The following is a 25,026-nucleotide window of genomic DNA, read 5'->3' as shown; positions in this document are numbered from 1 at the left end:
AAGAAGAAGAAGAAGAAGAAGAAGAAGAAGAAGAAGAAGAAGAAGAAGAAGAAGAAGAAGAAGAAGAAGAAGAAGAAGAAGAAGAAGAATTCAAGTGTGTTTCACTCAAGCAACTCAGGTTTAGATGCTACATGACTAAGAAGTCTTCAAACGCTCTCCTGTTCAGCCCATGACTTCTAATCCCTTCATTTTCTGACCAATTTATTTTGCTCTTGAACCTGGGTCAAAGTTTCAAAGTTTTATACTAGAGGTATCACTGTAATCCTTGTCACAGCCAAGGCCTCTCTGAACCCAGGGGAGACGATGCTATTGTGGCTGCGCCGATCCCTGAGGTTACTGGCTCGCCTTGAGTCAGGATTCTGATCATAACACGTGTATCCAAAATGCCCTCTGCCATCTGTCTACCCAAAACCTGGCAGAGAGAAATGATACCAAGGCAAGACGGGATGCCTGTGGTTTTTATTTGGCTTGCTCTTTCTTTCTTTCTTTCTTTCTTTCTTTCTTTCTTTCTTTCTTTCTTTCTTCCTTCCTTCCTTCCTTCCTTCCTTCCTTCCTTTCTTTATTTCTTTCTTTCTCTCTCTCTCTCTTTTTTTTTTGGCTTGCTGGTGTTTTTAAAAAGCTTAGAAGAGAGAGTTCATAGCATTGGGACTAAGATGAACACCGCCCCTGGGATGCCTTCATCCTTACTAAGATTCCTAACCATCCCTAGGAATACTGAGGCAACTGGGACCACGGCATGAAAACCAGCAATCTGGGGATGGATCACCACGGGCTCTGCTGGGTTTTAAAAGTACAATTTCTCATGTTAAGTTTGAGTTCCATGGTGCCAACACACATAGGCTTCATGCTGAGCCTTGGTCTGTGGAATAAGTAGCCATTGATGCTAAGCTTGTGACCGCTGGCTTGACATGGGACTGTGGGTGTCCCCAGGCCAGTCTTAGGCACCAAATGTGCTGATCCATGAGGAACCAATATGCTGATCCATTGGTGAACAGACAAGAAAAAACAGGAGCAATACAGATATGTGTCTATACATGCACACATGATAGTATATACATGTGTCTATAGTTGCACACATGAGAGTCACTAGCCATAGCAAACCTGTAAATGAAGGAAGAAAAGTCCACTCAGATTTGGACTTCAGAAAAATAACTAATAATTTTAGTATTGATATGTCCTAAATACTAGAATATCTTACCATTTATTTCATCTTCTTTAATTTTTTTTCAACACAGGGTTTCTCTGTGTAACAGCCCTAGCTGTCCTGGAAGTCACTTGTAGGCCAGGCTGACCTCGAACTAAAATCATTTTATTTACCTTTATTTTTATTGTATGTGTATGGGCATTTTGCCTGTGTGCATCTCTGGGTACCACATGCATACAGTGACCACAGAGACCAGAAGAAGGTATCCGATCACCCGAGACTGGATTTACAGAGTCACCATGTGGGTGCTGGGAATCAAATGCCAGTCCTCTGCCAGAGTAGTTGGTGCTCTTAACCACTGAGCTACCTCTCCAGCCCCTGCATTTTATCTTCTAACCTGACATGTGTCTTGGGGTAGCAGATGGAGGTGGAGAATCCTCCTTTGCAAAGGACTTCCTTAACTTTAAAGTTTGCCTTTCCTCACTTTGGGTATTAAAATGCCTTCTTTTTAGGAAACGATTGTGGTAGTCAATAGACAAGTGTTCGGTGAAATAAAAGTTAGCAACTCGTCCTCAAGGTTGAGGATGAAGCTCGGGCAGAATTAGCATGTGCAGGGCCCTGGTTCCCATCCATGGTACTGAAGGGAAAGGGGCAATTAAAAAAATGGTTTTCCTAGCAAACTTTTTTGAAGTCTTGTAGGTTCATGAAATACAAAAGCTTAAGCTTTGCTTTGGTGCCCTCTTTGTTTGATTTCTAGGTGTCCTGGGATCACAGTTAACACAGGAGTGATGACAGTTATATCTAACTTTATGATTTGTGCATTTGTCTCTAATCAGACTCAGCTTCCCCTTTCAGTCTGTCTTATGATTATGCATTATATACCTTCTTGCTAGTTATTTAAAATTCTTTCCTGGAGAGAAATATAAAAACAAATCTCAGCAATCAGTATTCATGAGCAGCAAGTGAAGCAATCATTCTAAATGAGCATGTCCGTTGGTAATCCTGTGAGCAGAGGCCATCTGCAGTGCAGGACAGGAGCTAGCTGCAAGTTCATACACACTTCTTATAGCTTTACTTCCATCAGTCAGGTTGCCCTTGGCAACCTGTGACAAAGCAGCTTCTTTCTCACCCTCCCCTGGCTCACCTGGGGGAAGATAGGAATAGTCCAATGTGACATCACCCTCGCCACCTTTCCGCTCTCAGTTTCTTGGCCAGTCCTCCCAAGACTGCTACCCCTACTGAGTTTTTCATGCTGCATCTGTAATGTTCTTTCCCTTGCACTAATGCTCTGTGCAATGGGTTCTTTCTATTCAGGCCACCATTGACCTGGTGATCGGCTATAACCCACCTTCGGCTCCACATCCCAATGACCCGAGCGGGACCAGCGTGTCAGGCATGGGTGGTAAGTTGGCCTTCCTGAAGTCCCAAGGAGAATCAGCTAACGCATGCAGAGTCTCGAAAGAAACTGCCTTTTCAGTGCCCGTAGCAGCCTGCCCACCAGACAGGTGCAGTTTTTTACAAAACGTCCTTCCGGTAGACGGGAGACCGAAGAGCTCCCATGGTGGCCACTCTCACGGCGTCCATCCAGTACGTACAGACGGCAGCATCATTACGGAGCTGCCTCAGCTTTGTGGTTTCCGCTGGATACCATGTACCAGGCTGTGAGATTCCAGGGCAGTGCCTCTGCTCTCCTCCGTGTGCCATGGCTCCCAACGGTGTGATTGATGGGACGTGTGCTCAACCACTTGCCCTTGGACTTTCTCTGAGCCCCGGTCCTCTTTCATTTCCCCAGATACTCATTCTGTCTTCTAGACAATTGTTCCCTCAGCATAAGCCACTTGTCCTCCTGGGTCATTGTCATCAGATGTCACTCTGGACAGGGGCAGCCTGGGGCCTCTGGGAAGGGTTTCAAGCCTCAGGTAGAGGGAAGGTCTATAACACAATCCAGTCTTTCACAGGCTGAGTTTGACTTTTCCTTGACGTTTCCTGATGACAGTGGTACTGAAAACGAGTTCTATCCCAGTGGAATAGAAAGGATTCAGAACAAGCAGTTTATTAAACTCTCTAAGGCGGAGGGAGATTTTGTCTCTTTAGATTGGCCCTAGGAGCCCAAACTACTCTGTGCACAAATATGATGTCCCCAGAGTGGTAGGCTCTGCTTCCTTAGAAGTGAGCGATCCTCACAAGGAAGACTATCTTTATCCCCTGCTGCCACCAAGGCTCCTTTTACTGAAATTGTTTCTTTTTTTTTTTTGAGGGGAGGGGTTGAGACAGGGTTTATCTCTATAGCAGTCCTGGCTGTTCTGTAATTAGCTTTGTAGACCAGGCTGGCCTTGAACTCACTAAGATGCACCTCCCTCTGCCTCCTGAGTGCTGGGATTAAAGGTTATGCCCGAGACTCTTTCTTAGTTCTTGACATGATGTCATCTGTGGAAGCCTGGTATTCTGGTAGCACTGTAGACTGGAGAGTCTACTCAGGTCCAAGAAGCTCCGTCCTGACAGCTCGATGGCAGGCCCTGGGCAAGCACGTGCCAGGTCTCCTACAGAGGTTCCAACAATCCCGGTCGGCCTGCTAGGCTGGTCTGAGATGGAGATGAACCAGCACTTAGGTCCCTTGGATTGGGGTTTTAAAGACCATCACTATGCGCTGTACTGCCAAAGAGCAGGTGGTACCAGGGACAACGTAAGTATAATATGACAAGATACAATGTCTTGGTTTAGAAAAGAAGAGGATTCACTCACCTGAGTGTATCTTTGTCATATAAAGTGATTCCTCACCAAGGCTGGGTCAGGGTGACATTCAGCATGCTGGCTTCATACTCAGGCGGAAAGTCACTTCTTTGAGAATATACAAAAAAGGGATGGAAGACAAAAAGAGGGAAAAGGAGTGGGGGAAGAAAACTAAGTTTTGGAAGACAAGACCACAACGGCCGGTCTCACTATTGCACACCTTAATGGCATACACAGGACATCTGGCCCTTGCTCCCCTTAACTTATATAGATATTTTCAATTTTTTTGTAATTTTAGCTTGTTATCTTTTTTGAATACAAAAGAAGTATATGCTTATTAAAATGCAAGCATCACAGAAAGGACCTCAGAAGACACAGAAATTTAAAAAAAAAACTCATTCCCCTAAGATTTATCTGCCAGCAGCTACTGCCAGTGATGAGTGCTGCTAAAGGCAGCGCCTCACACAGTGGCTGCTGCACACAGTGTGAAATCTTAACGACAGAACCATGGTAAGATGGTCAGAGAACGCCCTCTGCAAGCTGAGGAAGCTGGCTATCACCATTGACCAAGGAATTGAACTCTGCGGGAGTTCCCTTTGAAGGATGCTTTCTGTTAGGAATATTTTTTAATATGAGCTCTCTGACAATGCAAAATTCCCAAATATGCCAAATTAAGAAATATCCAGGTTTAACAGGAGATCTGCGCTCTCGGGTGGCCCCGAGGGGGAAACCGGGAAGCCACAGGAACGTGACCCCCGGGAGACCATGTGTTCTTCTTTTGGGGGATCACTTAAGTACCCTGGGGAGTGGTCCCTGACCCCACCCCCAGGGAGGGGTCAGGACCTGGCCTGCTGGGATTTGAAGTCCAGACCAGGCCTGGGGGCTGGGACCTATGCTCCCAACCTAACACTTTCGATGAGCCCTTATGTCAAAATGACAGAAATGTAGCACGTGGGGCATTGGTGGTTGACTGACAGTAAGTTGTGTCAAAGATGTCCCCTTCACTGGCCACCTTGGAAAGATGGGCTGAGTTGGTCCGTCTACAGACTTAGCAGCCTGGAAACTTGTTACCATGGCAACTTGTCCACCTTCTGCCAGTCAGCTTGACTGGAGTGTACATTTCTGCTATCAGAATGAGCTATTTTTAAAACCACACATCTATTTTTAAAGAACCATCTGTTAAATGTATATTTTACCCAGCTACAGAAAAGCAAAGCTTCATTCATAGCCTGACTCCAGTAGTTCAAATTTATATCATTTCATGAACAACAAAGCGCTTTTGCTTGGAGGTAAATTTGATCAACTTCAGAAAAGCAATTACTGATACCGGTGCACGTTGCTTGCAGAGATGAGAAAGTCAGTGCTTGGCCACAAGGAGCTCACGTCAATTCAAAGATAAGATATAAATTGAGCAACAACAGCCCAGCCAAGGTGATAAATTCTTCTTCAAAAATAAACCACACAGGGGCTGGAGAGATGGCTCAGTGGTTGAAGAGCACTGGCTGCTATTCCAGAAGACAAGGGTTCAATTCTTAGCACCCACAAGCCAGCTCTCAGTGATCTGTAACGCCAGCTCCAGGGGAGCCAATGTCTTCTTCTGGCCTTCTCTAGATTTGCAATGAACATGGTGCACAGATGTATACACAGACAAAACACCCAAATGCACAAAAGAAAATGAAAGCCACTTTTTAAAGGAGCCCAAAAAAATCACTGCACATGTATCCTGTCATCTTGTGTCGACAGGCCCATGAGGTAGTGTGGCCTACACTGTACTAGCAAAGGCAGATGTGTCTCTCTCACTAAACACTTTTCTTCAGGTGTGTGTGTGTGTGTGTGTGTGTGTACCAGAATCATGTCATCAGTTTCTTGGGGCACACTTAGTGCTATTTATCCAAGAGTTGGGTGGAAGGATATTGGATATCTTACAGTAGCACACAGTTATATAACTTCTAACAACAACAGTAAAGAAAGACAAAAGAAACCCAGAAATATTGCAATTAGACATCCTGCTGCAATGTTACCCTTTTGGGCTTTGAAGCTTCCTTTTTTATGTTCTATAGTAGTTTTTAGTATAATTCTTTTTAAAGATCTATTTATTTATGTATTTTATGTATACGAGTGCTTCATGAATGTCTGCATAGCTTGGTGGTGGAATGCTTGCCCAGCTTGTGCATTATCCAGGCATATTCTCAGCAATACGAAAGGTAGGAGTTGGGAAAGATGAACCAATTTGACCTTCATGGCTTACAGGGGCCCTCTCAGGTCAGGACCCAAGCAGGCTTTGTCTTAGAAATGTTGGCACTAGCCAGGTCGCCCTAGACATCCACTTCAGGTTCGTGAGGCCAGTCGAGACGGTGTGTGCCTTTCTCAGATGGGCTGAGCTGTCTAGGGGCAGAGGGGAAGAAGCATAAAGTTGAACGAGCATGTGGGGATGATGCATGATAGAAGGAGGGCAACCACAATGTTAGATCACAGGCTCCAGCACCTGGGAGACTACAGAAGGAATCGGGGGAGTACCAGGCAGGCAGCTGCTGTGGGTGGTATGGACTGGAGCTGCCCATGTAGAGAAGTAGCTAAGCAAACTAGGAAGAATAAAGAGATGCCTTCTCTAGCGGATTGAGTAATGTCCCCTAGAAAGTCATGTGTATGTGAAACTTCAGAACCCATCATTTGGAAATAGTGCGTGGATGTGGTTGGTTAAGATGAAGCTGTCCTGGATTACGACAGACTCTGCATCCCATGACTGATGTCCTTAGGAGATGAAGTAAGGACACTCGGATATGCAGAGAATTGGTCACATGACTCCTGGCTGCTAAGAACCACTAGAAGCCTCTGTGTGGGAAGAGATAGGAGGACTCTTTCTCAGAGTCTTCATGTGGAGTGTGCCAGTGCCAACACCTGAGATTTCTCTTCCAGAGTCTAGGGCTGCCAGAGAACATTGTTTTAAACCACCCAGTTTGTAGATCTTTGTCAAGATAGCGCTGAGAAGATGCCATACCCATCCACTTGGCAGTTCCTAGCCTGGCATTGTGCTTTCTGGTCATGAAAGAATCAGTCATTGTGTGTGGCCCAGGGTTACATCCATGCCTGGGTCTCGTTAGTGTACCATGGCAGCATAGACACTAGCATGTTGGAAGGGAAGCCGCCTGTGTATAGGGTGTGTTCAGCAAGGCCTTAGGGTTCCCTCGTCCTTCACGGAATGCTTACTGTTGTTCAGACCTGAAGGGAGAGGTTCAGAATCCAAAGGGAGATTGAACAAATGGGGTTGTTTTTCATCTTCTAGGCTTTCCTAGATCCCATAGAGAACCAGGATTTGAAGTTTTGACACGTGTGTGTCTAGAGATCAATGTCTGACGACTTCCTCAGTTGCTCTCCATCTTGTCCTTTAAGATGGGAGACTCTCCTTGAACCTGAGGCTCACTGAATCAGCTAGGCTGGTTAACCAATGAGCTCCAGGGATTTGTATGTCTCTGGCTCCCTTTGTTGAGTGTGCTATCTTCTCGCCCCTCTTTGTCTCTTAAGAAATGAAAAGCTAAAGTTTGTCAATAAGTATCAGAGATTTAGTGAATGAAAGCAAGGGCAGAGTTGGTTTTGTTTTCTTAGGGAACGGAAAGTTTGCATGTAGTTGAAGGCAGGAGGAGGTTGGCAGTGAGAAGGGGCTCCTGGGGGTATCTTAGAGTTAGGGGACATCTCTGGGATAGGACCTCAGAGACACAGAGGATGGGGACATTAACCTGCTGTGTGGGGAAAACTCTCCCGTGAATCTGTGAAGTGGCTGGGAGGTAAAGGAGGGACAGATGAATGTTGAGGGAACAAACAGAATGACAACGGGAGGACAGCAACCACTGTGGCTACTTGGCAAGAAAAAGGAAGTTTTCATCCACCGTGAGGGCAATCTTGGTGATCACGGCGATCATGGATTAAGAAGCCGGCGATCATGGATTAAGAAGCCGAGCAGGAGGGGTCTCAGCGTGGCTTCTGGGTCAGTCTCTAGAGGAGGACCTGCTGTGAGAGGCAGGAGGTGAAGGTTAAGGGCTACAAGTTTGGTTCTCCATGACATTTCCCTGTCTCTCAAGCTGGCTCCTGAGACGAGAGCACGCTCATCAGTCAATCCAAGGCCACAATATTCTTCTCCCTGTGCTCTCTGCCATTCTTCTGTCTCTTCAAAGGCAGTCCAACCAAAGGTCCTAATACACTAGAAATGCATTTTCTTAAAGAAGCTGCGTCTAAGCCCCAGCTTGCAACTCAGAGCCACCAAAAGCATCTCTTTTTAACCTGTTACCTGGGAAACATTCACACTCAGGAAGCCAGGGTGCTAGACAGTTGCAGGCTAAGGACCATAGCTAACTGGACCCCCTTCTATATTTCAGAAGAAGAGGATGAAGATCAGGATGAAGACAGGGTAGATGGCATGGTCAGGGGCCCTGGACCCAAGGGGCCATCTGGGACACTGTCAGAGGCTCAGCTTGCTCGGAGGATCACCAGAGGAAAGAACAGCCGGCGGATGCTGTCCAACAAGCCGCAGGACTTCCAGGTGGGAGGGCTCTGCTGCTCTGTGTATTTGCTGTCACCCCATGGCCACTGCTGTGATGTCATGATAGACCTCTTCCTGTGGGCAGGGGCTCATCTGCTGGAAGGGATGTAAGGGCATGAACCCAGAAAGGAGAGTCCTACAAACACAAAGGGTTTAGTCAAAGAAGACAAGCTGTTCAGAGGGATGTAAGGGAACCTTCCTTCCCTCTGGAAGTAGGTGGGAGCTAATTAGCAAAGAACAGCAGCTCTGTGCTTGAGTTTATCATAGTGCTCAACTTGAGTTTATCACAGAGACACTTGACGAGCAGGCAAAGGGCTACAGTGCCAGGACCTAAGCCTTCCCTGCCCTTCCCAGTCTAGCTCTGAACCCTTTCTCCTACTCAGCTGATCTGGGTTGAGGAACCCGTCACAGTTCCCAGGTTGGAGATGTTCAGAGAATGCCCCTTCCAGACTGAGGGCCTCAGTATTGTAAAAAGTGCCTGCTTGGTTTCAGCCATCCTTATACCTGAGGATTCCTTTGCACCACACAACTGGGAGAGTTTGCTAACAGCTCTGCTTTGTGCCTGCAGATCCGAGTGAGAGTGATTGAGGGCCGACAGCTATGTGGCAACAACATAAGGCCCGTGGTGAAAGTCCACATCTGTGGTCAGACACACCGAACAAGAATCAAGAGAGGGAACAATCCATTTTTTGATGAGGTAAGTGGGCGGAGAATGCGCGGCCCTGCTCGCCCAGTCTGTCCTGTTTGTACACGCCCCCTCCTCCTGCCAATTCCACCCGGTTCACAGAGGAGGGAAACACAAGGGCTAAGGACTGGAAGGTTCAGCCCAGGACTCCAATGTAAAGCACAGAGGGAGACGTGAGAACCATGTGGGCTTGAAGCCATCTAACTAGCGTCCATTGATTTCCGACTGTCATTCTCAGTTTCCCTGTGGGCCCCTTCATCCTGGTGACGGAACATGTGATGTCACCTGCATCCACCCTTTCTCTTTAAGAGTACAAAATGACTCTGAAGGTTGACTGTGCCACTATGCGATTCATATTTTAAGAGGTATCAAATTTTTCTTGGCTACAAAAATAATTTATATTAAAGGAAAGCCGCACGAGCAAACAAGGCCTTTTTTTTCTTTGTACTGAGAACACAGTCTGGTTCTGTTGACTTCTGTGACAACTCAGTGATGCGTAATGCCTTACCAGTCATCTCAGACACTGTAAAATCGTAACTGGGTATGGGCAGAAACGGTTTCGGAGTCTCTCAGAGGCCAGCTGTGCTATGCCGAGGAGACACAGCTCTGAGCTTCCTGGGGTGTGAGCTTCACACTCTGCTTTTGTGCCTAGGTCTTTCCTAGTCTCTCTCTGTTTCCTACAGCTTCTAATCCCAGCCCCATTCAGGCTTTGTCCTTTTTCCTGTCTACATTCACAAAAAGAAACCAGTTTCTTCTCTTTGACAGCCTGTCTCTTGCCTTGTTCAGATGAGGTGGGGAACCCCATTTTCTTCAAACCCGTACTTCTTAAGTCGATGACAGACAATAGCACATGGATGCCTACAGACGCCAGTGACTTGGGGCTTTAGCCGTGAGATCTGTCTGTCAACGCTTTCACGATGTAGGCTTTATGTTGACTGAGCTGCTATGAGGAGGGCCAACAGGAGTCTCTGTCTTCCTCAGAGTTTTCACATTCATCACCTCAACCAAGTCATTAACTCATATTACCAATAAAACAATGAAATTTCTTGGATACCTTTTGTTTGTGTGTATGTGGTACCAGGCATTGAACCCAAAGTGACAAACTATCAGCATCAGATCCCCTGGACCTGAGGCACTGGCTAATATCTGAATGTGTTCTGTGTTGTTTGACAGCTATTTTTCTACAATGTGCACATTACACCTTCTGAACTCATGGATGAGATCATCAGTATCCGGGTAAGCTGCTGCTGGGGCAAGGGAATGCTGCTCACTGGCCACTGGATGAAGGCCATTAGCTCATCCCTCTCCTGTCTTCCAGGTTTATAATTCCCATTCCTTGAGGGCAGATTGTCTGATGGGGGAGTTTAAGGTGAGTGGCAACAACACACTTCTTTCAATTATGTAAAGGTGAAAACTCTCAGAATAGAGAAACTGATTCATAGCCAAGCCTCAGGGCATACATCTTGGTGACATCTTAGGGTTCTAGGTAAAGGGCAGACACCATGATTTTTACTGCATACTTCATGGATTTTGTCTGCCTTCAAAGTATAACGCTAATAGTCACACAACTCACCATAAGCATGGTACCTTGATGTGTCACTGAGAGCACTTGCCAGCTCCCATCTCTGGATAGAAGCAATGCCATTGATACAAAGGATGTGCTTGGTGATGGCAAAAAGCCTCCTAACAAGCAAGCCATACTCACCAATGGTCCCAGAGCTCCGTCTGCAAAGCCAGTGAAGTTAATGAGAAAGGAGAGTGAAGCTGGGCCAGAGAAGCTACACTTTTTCAAGTCATTCTCCCTGACCCTATTCTTCATTGACGCCTCAGCCATTCTCAGAGGATGAGCTACCTTCTGAAGAAGCTCCAGTCCCTGAAATGCTCATAGGATGATCTGGGTCAGAAACACCTCTGGTCATATCCCTGCTTGTCACCTTGGTGAAATCTCTTAACTGCTCTGATCCTCAGTGACTTCATCTGCAAGATGGAGTCATCACTATGAAGATGTGGAAAGACATCATGGAACTGTCCTACCAGAGAGTAGATTAGTGCTCAAATTAGGACTGACCAACCAGAGAAGAAGGAGGGTGGGATGGGAGATGGGGAAAGGTGATGTTCTGCAGGGTGACTAATGGTCCTAGTTTTCTCAGGTACTTTCAATGCTGACACTAAGAATGTCTCAGGCAAACTGGGACATGTGGGTCGCCCCGCTTTCATGGTCTCTTCCAACCCTAAATCATTTAGTCAACAATGATTCATTAAGAGTCTTCTACAGGGGGCTGGAGAGATGGCTCAGTGGTTAAGAGCATTGCCTGCTCTTCCAAAGGTCCTGAGTTCAATTCCCAGCAACCACATGATGGTTCACAACCATCTGTAATGAGATCTGGTGCCCTCTTCTGGCCTGTGGGCATATACATGTATACATAATAAATAAATTAATTTAAAAAAAAGAGTCTTCTACATCAGGCATGGTGCTGATGCAGACTGGATGAGGTGGAAATTTAGATCTTGGAAATTCAAGAGGAAGGGTACTGTATCCAAACACAATGCTGTCCATTTAATTTGCTTTTATCTTTTCCCCAGATTGATGTTGGGTTTGTGTATGATGAACCTGGTAAGTAATGTCCTCCCTATCAACCTGTATCTCAGCTCCTAATTCTGAAGAAAATTTTAGAGCTTAAGAAAATCTCAGAGATTGAAGAACTGTCTTTTCAATGGTGGGGATCGAGTTCAGGTCCTCATAAATGCTAGCAAAGAACTCGTCTTCCATAGAGGCATACGGACAAGTGCATCACAGGAGCACTGTTTCTGAGATGGGGAAGGTGTTTGATGATTTTAACACTCATAGATAGGTAATGTCTTGGTTTTGTGATGATCTCTTGATATTATTAAGATCAAGTTACAAAAGTGCTATGGAAGCTTAAAGATTCTTGCTTGAGTCACAGAGGGATAGGAAGGCGGGACTAAGATGTCGGTAGAGCGAGGACATGAGATGTTGATAGGTGGACCTGATTGGGGACTTGAAGGAAATCACAGACTTGCCAGCACTACTACTACTACTACTACTACTACTACTACTACTACTACTACTACTACTACTACTTCTTCTTCTTCTTCTTCTTCTTCTTCTTCTTCTTCTTCTTCTTCTTCTTCTTCTTCTTCTTCTTCTTCTTCTTCTTTTTTTCTTTTTCGAGACAGGGTTTCTCTGTGGTTTTGGAGCCTGTTTTGGAACTAGCTCTTATAGACCAGGCTGGTCTCGAACTCACAGAGATTCGCCTGCCTCTGCCTCCCAAGTGCTGGGATTAAAGGCGTGCGCCACCACCACCCGGCGCAGCACATCTTCATAATGTCCCTGTCCTTTGTTTCTTTCCTAGGCCATGCTGTCATGAGGAAATGGCTTCTTCTCAATGACCCAGAAGATGCCAGCTCAGGTGCCAAAGGTTACATGAAAGTCAGCATGTTTGTCCTGGGAACCGGAGATGAACCCCCTGTGAGTCCTCATCCTCTACCCTCTGTTGTTGAATAGAAATTAAGCAAGTGGGCTGAGAGACAGAGCTCAGACTCCAGACTGTCACCCTCACCCATGATTCCTCCAATTCCTAGAAGCTGTCCTTTTCTGGAGACCGATGATCATAGTAGCTCAGATTCCTTCTCGGTGCTTCCTAGTATTTGTGAGTGTTTCTTTTAGGGGCCAAGGGCACTGAGTCAGGGTCTCATGTAGCCCAAACTGGCCTCAGCTCTGGTTAGAGCTTTGTAGCTAAGGTTAGCTTTGAACTTCTGATCTTCCTGACTTCACCTGCTATGTGCTGGGATGTGGTGCTATGTGTGCACTAGAGCATCCAGGAATAAGTATTTAAGTTAAGAAATGTATTTGTGTTTAATAACTTCTTTGTATCATTAGAAAGACCTGAATTCTTACCTACGATGGTTCCTTACCTCATCACTTCCTTCTTCCCAAAGGGTTAGTGATAGTTCTGAGAAATCAGACAACAAACTAGGAACATGAATTGGCCAGAGAGAAGTGAGAACACAGGAACACACACACACACACACACACACATCCTTAAAACGGGTTTTCATGGGACTACAGAAGGATGCAGAAGTATTGAAGCATTGATGTTGTAGAGGTTTTGAGGCTGAAGAAAAATCAGTGGGTGAACCTTTAAGCTCCAAACATTAGAGATCATAATGGGGGCAGTTCTTGGCATCAATACCTTGGTTTCTTTTGGAAATGCATCTTTTTATTGGTGCGATTTTAACCATGTATCTCTGATAGCCCGAGAAACGAGATCGTGATAATGACAGCGATGACGTGGAGAGCAACTTGTTACTTCCAGCTGGGGTAGCCCTCCGGTGGGTAACCTTCTTGCTGAAGATCTACCGAGCGGAGGACATCCCCCAGAGTATGTACTGCCCTAGTCATGTGTGGGGCTTTCAGAAGTCTTTGAGATGGTACATGTCGGACTCACTCCGAATGCTGATGGATACTACTTCCATGGGTTCCCCCTGAAAGGCCTTCCTAGATTTACTTCCACTTATCCCCCTACTTCCTGGATGCTTTCTGAGTAGCTGCTGGGAAGCCGTTGCTCATCCATCTTCCTTCTTGAGCACCTGCCTTTGACCCATTCTGCTTGGTCCTTTCTTTCTTCTATGTTCAGTCTCCGTCTAGAGACTGATAAAGAGAGGTGAGCAGTAGCGCTTTCAACCTCCTTTTTTTTTTAACATTACATTTAGAGTGTGAGTGTATGTGTGTGTGTGTACATGTGTGTGTGTGTGCATGTGCGAGAGAGAGAGAGACAGAGAGAGAGAGAGAGAGAAAGAGAGAGAGAGAGAACACAGGAAGTCAGAGGACAGCTTGTGGGAGTCTCTTCTCTCCTCTCATCATGTGGGTCTTGTAAGCAAGGGTGCAGTGAAGCCACTGAACTGGACCAAATTGGTAGAATTTGGTAGAAAGAAGGGTTTATTGGGGACCAAATTGCCAAGCTTTCTCTTGGGGGCCAGAGAGCAGCAGGATGGTGTCTTTGAGCTGATACAGGTTGCTCAGATTGACCCGGAACTAAATGCCTTTGCCTGAAGGTGATCTTTGAAGGTGGACTAAGGGAGGTTCCTGGTAAAGGTATGTTTAGGACACTGTCACCAGAACTGCCATTTTGGGGTTCTTATTTGGACCTAACAGATCATAGGGACTGAATTCAGATTGTAGAGCTTGGTAGAAAGTGCCTTTTCCTACTGAAACATATAACTGGCCCCTATTAACCTCTGCTTGTCCTAAAGAAAATGTTAAAGTTTTATATCAAAAAATGTGTTTATTATTGGACTATTAAATACAGCTGAGCAGGGGCTGGGATGATGCCCAATGGGTAAAAATGCCACTCTTCAAGCTTGAGGTTCTGATTTCAGATCGCCAGAACCCAGGTAAAAGCTGAATGTGGTGGCTTGTAAGGGCTTAGTGCCCCTAAAACCAGATGAGATGCCAAGAGCCCTGAAGCTGGGCGCGCCACTAACCTGGCATGCATAGTATAGTAGCAAACAACTCAAGAAAGAGCCTGCCTTAAAAACAAGTCAGCAGATAGAGCTAGACACCCAAGGTTGTCCTCTGACTTCCACATGTAAGTCATGTTATGCATGTACCCTCATGTTCAAAGCATGTACGCATACATCATAGGCACATATGTGCATGAAACAAGTGAAAAATATTTTAAGAGGTGTAGAGCAAAGTATAGTCAAGTCTCAATAGCTGTATATGTCTCTATTGTATTATGAGACATATTTAGTGAGAGGCTGAACACTTGACAGCAAATGTCTTACAGCGATTCCTCTGGAAGGGACCAAGCCTGACTAATCATTTCTGCCTCCTCTGCTGGGCTCTGGGGCATAGGACTCTTTCCCAAGTCCCCAGGTGGCAGCACAGACCCCTGACATCTTCAGGACTTCCTTCTTTTCCTCGGAAGTCTTCCCTCCTTTCAAAGATTCAAGAATGTTCCCATACTTTCTTTCGCTCAGAAATATCTCCAGTCTACTAAATTTAGCTTAATATCATTCTTCCTACACTGGCCAATCAATTGATTTCTGTCCAGTTTGGAGTTTGATGAAACAGAGGCACTCACATGTGCAGTGTATCGACACTTGAGAACTACACTGCTTAGGAGTATATTGACTTTTCTTACATTTCTCTAAAATGTTATATTGGGCCTTGATATGCATTCTCCAAATTGGACAAAGGCCTGAATTTGACAATTGGCTCTTACCCTAACCAAATTGATATCTGGAATCTTCTTCCTTCTATGAATGATTAGTTCCTTTTGACATAGGAATTTACCAGTTTGTTTCTCAAGGCACTCTTGATTATTTTAAGACTTTGCAGGGAGAAAAGAGTTCTTTCTTCCTTCCCTCACTCCCGCTCCCCTCTCACCAGAAAAGAGAATTTCTGCTGCTCCCTTGCCACCTCTTCTTAAATCTCTTTCAATGTGTTGTTTAATTTCATTGTTTTAAGAGAGTAGGTTTGATTTCTGCCGTGTGACTTTCCCTTTCCAGTGGATGATGCCTTCTCACAGACGGTGAAGGAAATATTTGGTGGCACCGCAGATAAGAAAAATCTCGTGGATCCGTTCGTAGAAGTCTCCTTTGCTGGGAAAAAGGTTTGTGTGTGATCTAAATGTGTGTATCTCTTAGAACAGACATTTAAAGTGCCATGACTTCTTTGGGGGTGAATCCTAGTGGGCCACCGTGCAGAGAGACTGGTTATTTGGATCTGGTTATGCCACATTTCCCCCATGACATTATTTTGGAAGTGAAAAGTATACAGGACTCAAATTAGAAAATTCTGCCTTTCACAGATTATAATAGTGAGACTGCCACTGCACTGTTTCTGTTATTTCTCGGGTTTAACTATTCCTTTAATCTTGGTCAAAATCCTCGTCAGCTGTCCATCATTCTGCCGCTGTCATGAAACACTCTGACAAGAGCACCTTAGTGGAGGAAAGGGTTTGTTTCCGTTTCCAGATCAGCACCCATCATTAAGGGCAGTCAGACAGGGATTGAAACAGGAACTGGAAACAGAAGCCACAAAGGAAGACAGCTTACCTGCTCAGTCTCTGGTTCCCAGGTTCATGTTTAGCTAGCTTTCTTACACAGCCCGGGACCACCTGCTTAGGGAATGGTGCTGCCCACAGTGGACCCAGTCATCCTTCATCAATAGGATAGCTGTGGGGGACTAGTTTTATGTAGATTTGACTATGAGAACAAAGGTTTAGCTGAGTGAATGCTTTCACACCAGGGCACCATGGTGTGAGAAAAGGAATACAGTTGCCCATATGGAAGAAGTTATCTCAACAAATGATTTATTTATATACTCCTGGGATATTATGGGAGGTAGAAATGTCATGATATCACAAGCTTTCTTCAGAATTGACAATGACTATCCAAAAGACAAGTGTTTCCAAAGCTCTGCAAGTCGGATTCTCCATGTGGAATGTAATACACTCTTATGGATCTGTCTATGGGTCTGTCAGCTGAACTTTTGCTGTGGACTTGTGACAGTACAAAGCCCTGGTGTAGTCCCTGTCACTAAGACAAAAGGGAGGGGTTGGGAGAGAGAAAAACAGAGAGGGAGGAGGAGAGGAAAGAGAAGGAGGAAGAAAGGAGGAAGAGGAAAGAAGAGGAAGGAAGGAAGGAAGGAAGGAAGGAAGGAAGGAAGGAAGGAAGGAAGGAAGGAAGGAAGGAAGGAAAGGACAGAGAAACAATGTATAGGTTACTAAATGTATAACTAATAAGTAGACTGCTAAAGTCACAATCATGGACATACACATGACAAACTGTAGTAGTTAGAAATGTGACTACCTACTGTTTTTCTTTGGTGATTTTGCAGGTTTGCACAAATATAATTGAGAAAAATGCAAACCCTGAATGGAATCAAATTGTCAATCTTCAGATCAAGGTTTGACTTTCTTTTCTTCCATAAAAACTAAGAATATTGACTCCATTAGTAAATAAGTGGAGAAATAATTGCCTTTTTCTTTCACTTTAACAGTTTCCCTCCATGTGTGAAAAAATAAAACTGACAGTATATGACTGGTGAGTTGAAATGGATTCAGCATTAAGGAGCTAAACATTTGGGGACTGAGTGCATTGCTTTAGGTGACTTAACTCTCACCTTTTGGTGTATTTGCTATTCTTCCACAAGAAACCTGAACCTGGAACTGGGGGCAGGGAGTTCTTTAAAAACACAATAAAACAACAAGAACAACAATAATAATAGTAATAATAATACTAATAATAGAAAAGGCTTTTCAGAAAAGTTTTGGATATCTTAGTTCAGTTGTTCATAACAAAATAAGGGAGGTAGTCATCCGAAAATACTCAAAATAAGAAATTAAGGAATTTTTATTCCATCCGGCTTTCCAAAATAGATTTCAGTAAGAGAGTAAATCAATATGTAGGAAGAATCACCAAACTGTCTGAAAATAATTTTTTGTTATTCTAAGAAAGGAAAATTGATAAAGTTGCATTCCCAAAGGCATTTTTTTTATTAAGTCAAGCTTGGTAGTATGTGTCTGTGATCCCAGAATTCAGAAGACTGGGGGGTATTGTGAGTTCTAGGTCATCCTGGGCTACATAGTAAGACCAGGGCTCAAGAAAAGACAGGAAAGGGAGAGGGGAAGGAGAAAGGAGGGAGTTTATTGAAGTGTTCTTCCTAGACTAGCTTCTTAGAACCAATTGTCCATCATAAGACTGTTGAGGAGGCTACTTGTTGGTTTCCTGGCCACCCAGACTCCCAAAATAATCACACAGAATCTGTATTAACTGCAAAACTGTTTGGCCAATAGCTTAAGCATATTTCTAGCTAACTCTTACATTTTTAGTGAAATGAACAAGCAGCCTCCCCCAACATAAGACCACTTATAGAATGTTCTTGTTGAATGGAGTGTTCAAATGATTGTCCCTTAGCCCTCTGAGGAAGAAGCATGGGCAAACGTCATCATCATCTCCATGGTGACTCTAGGGGAGGGGGACAGGGACCGCTCTCAGCTTCACTTCACAGTAAGAACATTGAAGTCCAGAGAGGTCAGGTGGCTTGCCCACAGACACTTGATGATTATGGACAGAGTTGAGCTCACATATTTCCTGGTGACCCCACGTTTCTCCTTTGGTCAAATGAATCTGACTTTCATGTTCAGGCCATACAGGTCCCACAACAAGATGGTGTGCCAGGTGGAGGAGCACTTGTTTTATGACCACATCACAACTGGGAGCTGCAGCTGAGATCTGAGGACAATGTTCCTTCTGAAATCTAAAGTTTCAAGGCATTGGGGACCCTCAGGTCATAGACCATAGGAGATCCCAGGGCCAAAGTGACCCTCGGGAGTATAGAGTTAGATGCTACATGGTTTTGGCATCCACTCTGGCCTATTGATCCTAGAGTTGGGTGAGGTAGGTTGAACCATCCCAGTGTTACCTGTGGTCTCTGTGAATGTGGGCATCCCTGTCTCTTGCCCTCTCCAAAAATGAGTATACACGAAAGGCCCCCAGTTTCACTGAGGAACCGTTAGACCCAAGTCTGGGATTGCATATACTAAAGGGTATTTGAAGAACTAAGGTAAGGGTAAGGATTCTGTAGCCATCTGAACAGACAGAAAAGATTCAAACCTTGTGTTTGTGATATTATAGGTGGATATAATATTTTTCTAATAAATTACTTGAATTGATTATTTCCTTTAAAATATTATTCTATGATCTTTTCCACAAAACACTGAGCCTTCGGCTTCAGAATGGACATGCTCTAGATGGCTGACGGAAAAAGGAATGGAACAGACCGATGTTCATGTACATGCCAAACCGAAGGCCTCTCTAGGGTGCCTACAGAAGGGCACACATTGATATTTGTATTTGTAGTGAATATTGGCAAAACTTTCCCCAGAGTTTAGGTAAAATTTAAGTTTTAGTCAAGCAGCTGTGCTCTGAGAAACAACATTTGTCATATAGTCGGTATTCAATACATATTTGAATTTAATTAGAAGAGACTTTTTCTCTCTTTGATAGATCCCTAGATACAGCCTATTATACTTGCTAAGCCATTTAAGTCAACATAAAAAATTGCTGTGGACACAGTAAGGCATAGCTGACTAGTTTACACACCATAATTACAGTCCACTCATGAACCCATAATGTAACATCATATAAACTCAAGTATGGCCATTTGAAAATCCTTTGACTTTTCTGTGAATCTCAGCTTCATGACAGCAGAATGAACGGTCCAACTGGACCAGGGTTTCTAGAGTGGCTGGTGAGTCATCTAGACTCGCAGGCTGTGTATACATTCATGGACACTAGCCCAGGTTTCCTGAATTGAACTTGGACAGATGAGGGTGGGAACTTTCCACACAGTCCTTAAGTACAGTAAAGATTGAGGCCACTGAACAGGATCCTTCTAACTCTTCCCTTAAGATTATTGAAATGACCCAGGTGGTAGCAGTGGCACAGACTTTTAGTGCCAGCACTCAAGAGGCAGGTGGATTTCTGTGAGTTTGAGGCCAGCCAGGTCTACAAAGTGAGTTCCAGGACAAGCCAGAGCTGTCACACAGAGAAACCCTGTCTCGCCAAAACCGAAACAATAACCACCAAGATGATTGAAATGAAGGTATAACTTTACAGGCAGAAGGTGTAACATCTTGTTTTGCACAGGGACCGGCTTACCAAAAATGATGTCGTTGGGACAACGTACCTATACCTCTCTAAAATTGCCGCCTCTGGGGGAGAAGTAGAAGGTAAGTCCCTTGAGGGTCAGAACGAGACTGGACTCAAAGCCTCTAGGAAAGAAGGGGCCGAGGTGCTCCAGCAGTGACATTTAGTGAGTAGTTGTGCTTCCACAGAAAGCATGAACTGAGGTGATCACCTAGAAACAGGATTGATGTCTTCAAAGGCAAGTATGTTTGGGCACAGGACTGTGTGACTCCAGTTGCAGAGGAGACTAAGACAGAGGAATCACATGCTCAGGGCCTGCCTGAGCTACAAGGAAGTTTCCCTCTAGCTAGCCTAGGCTACTAACACGACCCTGTGTCAAAACAGAAATGAAAGGACTGGCCATGTAGCTAACCAGCAGAGTGTGTACCTAGAGAATACAAAACTCTGGACTCAATCCTTAGCATCCCCACCCCCAGACAACTCCCCCCATATACACACGGAAGCCCAGTGAGTCCAGTGAGCCGTGACAGTTTATGTTTTGGTGATAAATTATTTTATCACCAAAATAATCAATGATGGAAGCAAAGAACAATGTAAAACTGTTTAGCTCTCTTGCTCCCATCCAAACCCTTTTTGCCAGGAGCTGTTTTAGAATTGTCTTGCTTGTCAGTATAGTGCCTACACATCGCCGTGCCTGTTGTTACGGTTTGGTGCATATCCAGAGAAGTACTTAGATAAGAGGAAAAATTAATGTCAGCACATTAATGCCTGCAGCTCGAGTTTTCCAGGGGCCAGTAGATTAAACATGTTGAGGAAAGTGAGGTAATTTGGAATAAGATTTTTGTCTTGAGAAGCTGAAGTTTCCTTTCATCCTAATTTTAAGAAGAGCATCAATATGAGGGTGGGGAAATGGCTCAATGTTAAGAACATTGCTGGCATGGGACCCAGGTTTGGTTCTCAGTACCTTCAAGGTGGCTACAACCATCAGTCACTCCAGTTCCAGAGGCTCTGGTGCCCTTTTGAGGCCTCTGCAGGCACTGTACATGCATGATCCACATATACACATGCAGGCAAAACACATAAAATAGCAAGTAAATCGTATCAATCCTAACCAATGTCAAGAACCTGGAAGGTTCTAAAGATAGGATTTTTAAAAGGCACTGGTTCCAGGTCTTGAGATGTTAAAAAGAAAGACAATTATAAATCTCAGGGGAGACGAACAGAAATGCATGGTTCAAATATAAAGTCACGTGTAGCACTATTTTAAGCAAACAGTTGAAAGTCAGAATGAGATTGCACCTGCATGTTCTCTGCTGGCGGGATCCCAAGACTGGAGCTTCAGCAAAGAAAATGGAACGGTAGCCCCTTTCTCTGCAGAAAAGAAAAACGGATTAAGATAATAATTTATTTTATTTCTTTTAAGCCTACAGCCCTAACTCTGAAGAGAGCATAAAGGCCATCACCCTTCTCAAATGTAAAACACAAGCACAGAACATAGAGATGAAAATTGAACCGAGGAAGGGCAGGCGTGCTCGGAGGCTCTTTGTGTGGAGTGGGCATTATAGATGCACCCACTATAGGTTAAAAACAAATCAGTAGAGGCTCAAAAGGGGCCACATCTGTAGAGGGGATGGGCAAAAGCAACCCAATCCATTTATTAAGTAAGGAGTCATTAAATACTATCTCAAGGTAGTCGTTCAAGAAATCCCCGTAAAAGTATTTTACTTCATGATAGCATCAGAACCAAACCCAGACATTGTTAGAGGCAGTTTCAACCCCTTTCTCAGAGACTTTCTGCCATTACAGGTCCTACAGATAGCCTGGTTCAGGGTCTGAGAACGACAAGGAGCTGCCTTCCCCCAACCCTGTGCCTCCCCTCACCCCCGACTCCGTGTACACAAAGAAACAAACTATGCTTTGCATCACATAATCCAGGGCTAACTACAGGTGTTTGCTTATATCACCTCAAACCAAATTAACTTCCAATTTCTGGCCATAGGCTCAGCTAAAGACATGTAAATGTTGTTTGTATTAAAAGCATGCCCTGTTGTTAACTTCACCCGCTTCCTACGGTCATGGGAACCCAGGTCTTCTCAAATGCCAGCTCCTTGGCGCTGGTGAATTTGGGTTATTCACATGTGCTGGCTCTACCATTTGTGACAAAGCTTTTCACCCAGTTGACATTTAACTGGTAAGACAAGGACGATGAATTCAAAAGGCTCATGGGATTTGGAGGTGAACTGGGGATTCCCTGCTGTTGCTAAACTGCTTACTCAGCACAGAATACGATTAACTTTGCGATGTGTGTTTTTATACTGTCCATGTTTCTCTTGTTTTTAACCAATCATATTTTTACTACATAGATCTCTCCTCTTCGGGAACTGGGGCTGCATCATATACAGGTTTACGCTTTGTAATTTTGCTGTCTTCTAGAGCTTTCTATCTACTGCCATCTTACTGAGAGTATTTTGATTGACTGCTTGCCTTAGAACCTTCTCTTTGGTGTTTCAATGTCTCAAATGCAAGAGACAGAAATCTTTAATAAATAAATAAATTAAAAAAATGCAGTTTTGCTAGAGTTAGGATGTTTTATGAGTTGTGTGTGCTTGTCCTGCATGACTAAAAATTGAAAATCAATTTGATAGGCAGCCTTCCTGCCATGTTTCATCTTTCACCCCATACACACCATTCTGTGTGGCTTTACTGCAAATAATTGTTTGGAGATATAATGCTGTCTGTGATTGCTTATGCTCAATGGGTAGAGATGCGGGGCGCTACTAAGTCAACACTTCTGATAACGTGGAAAGTACCTCCGCCCACCTTTGAAGTCAGTCTCTAGGCTGGAAGATGAGAGTATTTTCCACTTCTCATGCCTCCCCAGTAGGAGATATCATAACACGTCTTTGGGTTGTGCAGAACTCGCCATTTTTTGCAAGTTTGCTGATTGTTGGCCATCACAGTTCTCTTAAGGCAGATGTCATTGTTCCTCTAATGGATGAGGATTCCGAGTTAGAGAAGCAGTGGCTTTAGCAACTGTCGAGTACGAATGTTTTCTTTGAGACGCTCTGTTTCAATCCTTTATTCCTAAACAACACTCTGGCCCTCTCCACCACTGGATGTTAAAGACATAAAATCAAACTAATGAACCAAATTTGATCTCCATGTATTGCCCAAGAATGCTTCTAACTCTGCTTTTTGGAGAAAAAAATCCACTGCTCTTCCACTTGGGAGCCTTCAGGCTGTTGACAGAAGCGCTTGTCTTCCCCGTAGTCACCCATGATTTCCTCTGGATTTGACTGTTTCCTTATGTGGCCCTCATAATCTTTATTGAGGGGTAATCTTGCTGAGTCCAGGTAGCAGAGACAGAGTTTATCCAAGTAGCAGAGACAGAGTCAATGAATGGCAACCTGCTTAACACTTCTGAACACCATATGGTCTTAGAACATAAGGAACTCAATCGAGACATTTAAGATTTTCAGTGTACTTTTAACAGCACCTACCATACTCCTTGAGGTTAAGTGATATCTTTATGGGTGGCATTAAATAAATCTGGCACATCATTTAAATGCCTTCTTAAAACAATATCATCTTTTACTCCAAATATGACAAAATATTTCATGTCAGTTGTAAACTTGCAAAAAATGTGAAGATCAACCTATGATTCTTTCATTTAAATAGCATTATTTTGTAAGGATAGGTTTTCTAAATTATCCCTTATTTTGTCTAACATCTTAAAGCAATAGTAAAATGGAAATATGGCAGGTCCCACGGTATTTATAATTTTCACTAATATAACTAATTCACAAACTAGAGAAAAACTTCATCTCACCTAACTGACTACTAACTTTTATTTCCACAGTGTGAAGTGTGAAAGACCTGAAATCTAATAGTGATGTTTATGTCTCAGCAAACACAGGAGAGACAGAGGTGGGCTTTGTCCCCACATTTGGGCCGTGTTATCTGAACCTTTACGGAAGCCCCAGAGAGTACACAGGATTCCCAGATCCCTACGATGAACTGAATACAGGGAAGGTTAGTTTCTCAATGAAGGGTATGGTTAACGGATGCTGGTTAATGGGGTTTCTTCTTAGAATAGCAATAAACATCTCAAGTAGGGGCACTAATATTCCCCACCCCTAACTCACACCTACCATCCAGCTGATAAAGTGTTAACAGAGAGAAGTCTCACACTTCTTAAAGACTTAGAATTAAAGGTTTCTGGAAGGTCGGGCACGGCAGTCCACACCTTTAATCCCAGAACGCAGGAGGCAAAGGTAGGTGGATCTCTGTGACCTTGCTGCCAGCCTGGTCTATATAATGAGTTCTAGGCCACCCAGAGCTACATAGCAAGATTCTGTTCTAAATAAAGAAAGGAAAGACAGATTCTGGCAACCAAGTAATCAAGTAATGGGGCAAGTGGCATATCCCTGTCTGTCCAGTCTTCAACTTGACATTGATGGAAACATCAGGAGCCAATGCTGGCCTTCCTAGGAAGACCCTGCAAGGCTTCGTTCCCAAGCATGTTCTAAGTCTGGCAGTGGCATGACTGTGGAGACACCATGCTGTCCTTGATCTCCATTTCACTGACGGGAAACTCTCTTTGGATCACAGTAGATGTGGTCAAATGTCTTTTGATTATCCCCCAAAACTCAAAGAAACAAACAAACAAAAAGTTTTATTAATGACCCTGGGAAGGGAACAGTGGGGACAGTGAGGAATTGAGAGCCTTTCATTTCCCTCCAGCAGATTCTATGAACAACACTGTTGAGTGTGGTGGGAGGAGTATCCACCCTTGACTCGTATTTGTCACACCCGGAGCATCCTTTGTCTCTCGGCCACTCTGAGGCTTGGCTGGTTGCCTCACAGCAGTTTCTTTACTATGAGAAGTGGAGAAAAAGATCCAAGTTAATAAATGCAAATGCAGGGCTATTCTGATGAACTAAGATGGAGGAGACTTTGAGCCTAGACTCCTCACCATCCTGCTTGAAGAACTCCCTCCAGACTCAGAGCATGGCTTCAGGACCACTGGCCTTGGTCAAGATAAGACCTTTTTTGCCCTAGTATCTCATGGCATCATTTGGAATCCACCTGAAAGTAAATGGCTCTTCTTTCAGACAGTAAAGTCTTAGGTTAGTATGAATTGCTAGCTGATTCACTAGAGAGGTTGTGACCATGAAGATAGCACCATACACATACATACACACACACAGAGAGAGAGAGAGAGAGAGAGAGAGAGAGAGAGAGAGAGAGAGA

General features: G+C 44.3%; 1 protein-coding gene across 2 annotated transcripts in view; it reads left to right on the top strand.

Annotated features, from left to right (window-relative positions):
* Positions 1 to 25,026, top strand: part of Myof (myoferlin) — a 145,733-nt gene that overhangs the window by 51,429 nt on the left and 69,278 nt on the right. The window contains exons 5-18 of one of the 2 annotated variants that reach the window (XM_005352197.2): positions 2,459 to 2,546; positions 8,245 to 8,408; positions 8,977 to 9,105; positions 10,267 to 10,329; positions 10,412 to 10,462; positions 11,677 to 11,707; positions 12,468 to 12,583; positions 13,370 to 13,496; positions 15,628 to 15,731; positions 16,961 to 17,029; positions 17,123 to 17,166; positions 19,774 to 19,856; positions 22,137 to 22,175; positions 23,681 to 23,805. In XM_005352197.2, coding sequence (XP_005352254.1) covers positions 2,459 to 2,546; positions 8,245 to 8,408; positions 8,977 to 9,105; positions 10,267 to 10,329; positions 10,412 to 10,462; positions 11,677 to 11,707; positions 12,468 to 12,583; positions 13,370 to 13,496; positions 15,628 to 15,731; positions 16,961 to 17,029; positions 17,123 to 17,166; positions 19,774 to 19,856; positions 22,137 to 22,175; positions 23,681 to 23,805 — 1,233 coding nt within the window. The remainder of the gene's footprint in view (positions 1 to 2,458; positions 2,547 to 8,244; positions 8,409 to 8,976; positions 9,106 to 10,266; positions 10,330 to 10,411; positions 10,463 to 11,676; positions 11,708 to 12,467; positions 12,584 to 13,369; positions 13,497 to 15,627; positions 15,732 to 16,960; positions 17,030 to 17,122; positions 17,167 to 19,773; positions 19,857 to 22,136; positions 22,176 to 23,680; positions 23,806 to 25,026) is intronic. The other variant, XM_026781641.1, reaches the window with a different exon arrangement.

Source organism: Microtus ochrogaster, chromosome 8 (assembly GCF_000317375.1).
Source record: "Microtus ochrogaster isolate Prairie Vole_2 chromosome 8, MicOch1.0, whole genome shotgun sequence".
NCBI classification, from domain to species: domain Eukaryota; kingdom Metazoa; phylum Chordata; class Mammalia; order Rodentia; family Cricetidae; genus Microtus; species Microtus ochrogaster.
This window is presented reverse-complemented; position numbering and strand designations above follow the sequence as displayed.